Genomic DNA, 3,100 nt, shown 5'->3' with positions numbered 1-3,100 from the left:
TTGCAAGTGACCCAGAAGCTGGTTAAGGTGTCGTGACATGCCTTAATTGCTTAAAGGAGTCTCGAGAAGATCATGAAGCTCACAGCATCATCGAGTCACACCTGGATGGAGGAGGATAGCAGGGGAACCACTAAATCGAGGCTCAACGGCAGCGACCGGCGCCACCACTCCTGTTCTCCAAATCAGGGCGTTCGGTGAGATCTGATCATCGTAGATAGATCCCTTAAACATCTGTTTTGATATTCCACCCAGCTACACGGGCAACCGGTTGCCATTAAGGAATCTTGGGCAATCGGGACACGTGGAAAAAAAGCCACGTGTCTTGCAAGGATTGGGCGTGGAAGCCCGGGAACCCCCAAATACGCTCTCTCTGGAAGTTTTCCCAGGCAACCCGTAATCCCCTCTCTCTCTCTCTAACTTTACTCTCTCTCTAACTTTACTCTCTGTCTCTCTAAATTTACTCTCTCTCTCTCTCTCTCTCTATCTCTCTCTCTTCCCGGCGATCCTTCGGTGATACTCCAGTGATTCTCTAGCTTCTAGAAAGCCCCGTTAGTGCATACAATCGCCGGCCCGACCATCAATGCCGAGACACGGCTACTAGGCTACACGATGACAGACCGGGAAAGACGAGTCCAGGTAGGACCCTGCTTCATCCGCATTTTCCGCAATCTCTCCATCTATCTATCTATCCATCTATCTATCAATCTATCTAACCATCTATCTATCTATCTATCTATCTAACCATCTATCTATCTATCCATTTATCTATCCATCTATTTATCTATCCATCTATCTATCCATCTATCTATCTAGCCATCTATCTATCCATCCATCTATCTATCCATCCATCCATCCATCTATCTATCTATCTATCTATCTATCTATCTATCTATCTATCTATCTATCTATCTATCTATCTATCTATCTATCTATCTATCTATCCATCCATCCATCTTTCTATCTATCTATCTATCTATCTATCTATCTAATGAAACATGTTGTCTCCACTGTTTTCGACAATGAAGGGTGCTGAAGCTGGGGTTGCTACGATCTCTGAAGACGCAACTGCTTCACCGCTGCCTCAAGCGATGTTGGTCACCGGTAGCTCCTTGAATGAAGATGTTGGCTGTGCTAGCACGGGAGTATTAGATGTTGCTCCCATCGTCGAATCGTCAATTGCTTATGCTTGGCCTGCATCATCTAGTAGTGTTCTAAGGAGTTTGGACAGTTGTAGGAACTTGATTTCGGCTTCTATAGAAACTCAGAAAGTATCCGTTGGAGATGTCTTTGAAACACTCGAGCAAGCATGTGAGAAGTGTATCGAGTACACCAACTGCCCCCTTGGTCAGAAGAGTTCCAAGCACTTGAAATTCATTAGGTTTCTTTGTTTTCACGGTGGTCAGACATCGATGAAGCAGTCCTCAGTTTCTATAGAGTTCCAAAGAGAGAAGAGGATATTGAAATGTCAATATCCATTCGTTATTAAGCTGCAGTTAAATCAAGCCTCGGGCGTCTATGAAGTGTATCAGATAAATAATCAGCACAATCACAATCTTTTTACTGAAGTTGAATTGGCCCAAATGCCGCAAAATCGCTTCATTCCGGACGAAGTGAAAACAAAAATGCTGGAGTTAAACGAACTTGGCATGCTCAGGTGCTCTCAAATCAAGACATTGATAGAGCAGGAGCATTTCCCAAATGTTCCAGTTACGTGGACAGTAAGAGACGTACAGAATTTGTTACAAAAATCTTCTAGCAGAGCTCGCGAGACTAACGATTTTGTCAAATTATTGAAAGAGAAGTCCAATCATGGTTGGTCCTTCAATTTCCAATTGAATGATGACACACTTCTCTTGGAGAGAGTCTTCTGGATTTCAGCTAATGGCAAAGAGAAGTATGTGCAGTTCAACGATGTTTTAGAAATTGATGCTACATACAAGATGAATCGCTTTGGCATGCCTCTAGTGATGTTCACAGTGATCGATAACCATGGTTTGACAGTATTGACTGCTGGTTGTCTTTTGTCTAGTGAGCAATTTGACTCCTTGTTTACAGATGGCGATATGGAATTGGCCCGAGCTATTAAGGACATTTGGCCCACTACAGTCCATCTACTGTGCAGATTCCACATTTCCCAGAATATCACTCGTGCTCTAGCTAGCTCTTTGAGGGCCAATCTCAGCGGATTCATGGATGATTTCTGGAGGGTCGGCTCCATTGAAGATGTTGATGAATTCGAGATGGAATTTTCAACATTGAAGTCAAAATGGCAAGCGACAGAATCCTATCTTCGAGTTCTCGAGGAGAAAAAGAAGCAGTGGGCATTCGCCTACACCCATAACAACTTCGTCGTAGGTGTGTCTTCTACACAACGCCAGGAGATGGTCAACTGTCAGATCAAATCCGCGTTATTGTCGAATTCGTCGCTATTGCGCATTATTGATGGTTTCGATGCAGTCAAAACAAGATCGCGAGAGAAGTTGTCCCAAGCTAGCCTTTCCACCAAGTTCGTCGCAGCAACAATGGATCCACTAATTAATGACGCTCTTCAAATACTGACAAATTATGCCCAGGTTCTTCTCAAAGCTGAATCAGGAATTTCGCTTTCAATACCTGTGTTGCAGATGATTCCAAAGATCAGGGATATTTCCTAATCAGTCAAAAAGACTTTCCAAACAAATTTTGTGTTGTGAGGATATCCATTGGCTCCGTTGAGTAAAGCACGTGTTCCTATAGGAAGGCGATTTGGCTCGTTTTTGTATGCACACACATGTTGTGTTGTTTTCGCCACGATAACATATTATCATGCCCTGTCTCAATGTTTAATCGACACTAGAAAAAGGACTGTGAAACTGTGGATATTCAGTCTATCTTCATCGATACTGTGTTGGCTACGCGACCCAGCTCTGAAGTCAGGGTTACACAAGGAATGACCTAAGATCAACGTCTGTCTGACCTAATGACTCTGACAAAGCCCATTTTACACCGTTCAATTGGAACCGAGAGCACATTTTAGTTGTACAAGGCATCAATGATTGTTTAGGGTGAAATTATTGAAAGAAACCTACATACATCGCACCCTGCGTTGTCTGATTTAGAG

The 3,100-nt window shown here is 43.2% G+C and overlaps 1 protein-coding gene across 1 annotated transcript; it reads left to right on the top strand.

Moving 5' to 3' along the window:
• The first annotated feature begins 1,019 nt into the window (after positions 1-1,019).
• LOC144712659 (protein FAR1-RELATED SEQUENCE 11-like) lies at positions 1,020-2,654 on the top strand. The gene has a single exon (XM_078586926.1). The coding sequence runs from the start codon at positions 1,020-1,022 to the stop codon at positions 2,652-2,654; it is 1,635 nt and encodes a 544-aa protein (XP_078443052.1).
• Positions 2,655-3,100: the final 446 nt, after the last annotated feature.

The sequence above is a fragment of the Wolffia australiana genome, chromosome 15, assembly GCF_029677425.1.
Source record: "Wolffia australiana isolate 7733 chromosome 15, ASM2967742v1".
NCBI lineage: Eukaryota > Viridiplantae > Streptophyta > Magnoliopsida > Alismatales > Araceae > Wolffia > Wolffia australiana.
Note: the sequence above shows the minus strand (reverse complement) of the source record. Positions and strands in the feature narration are given on the sequence as shown.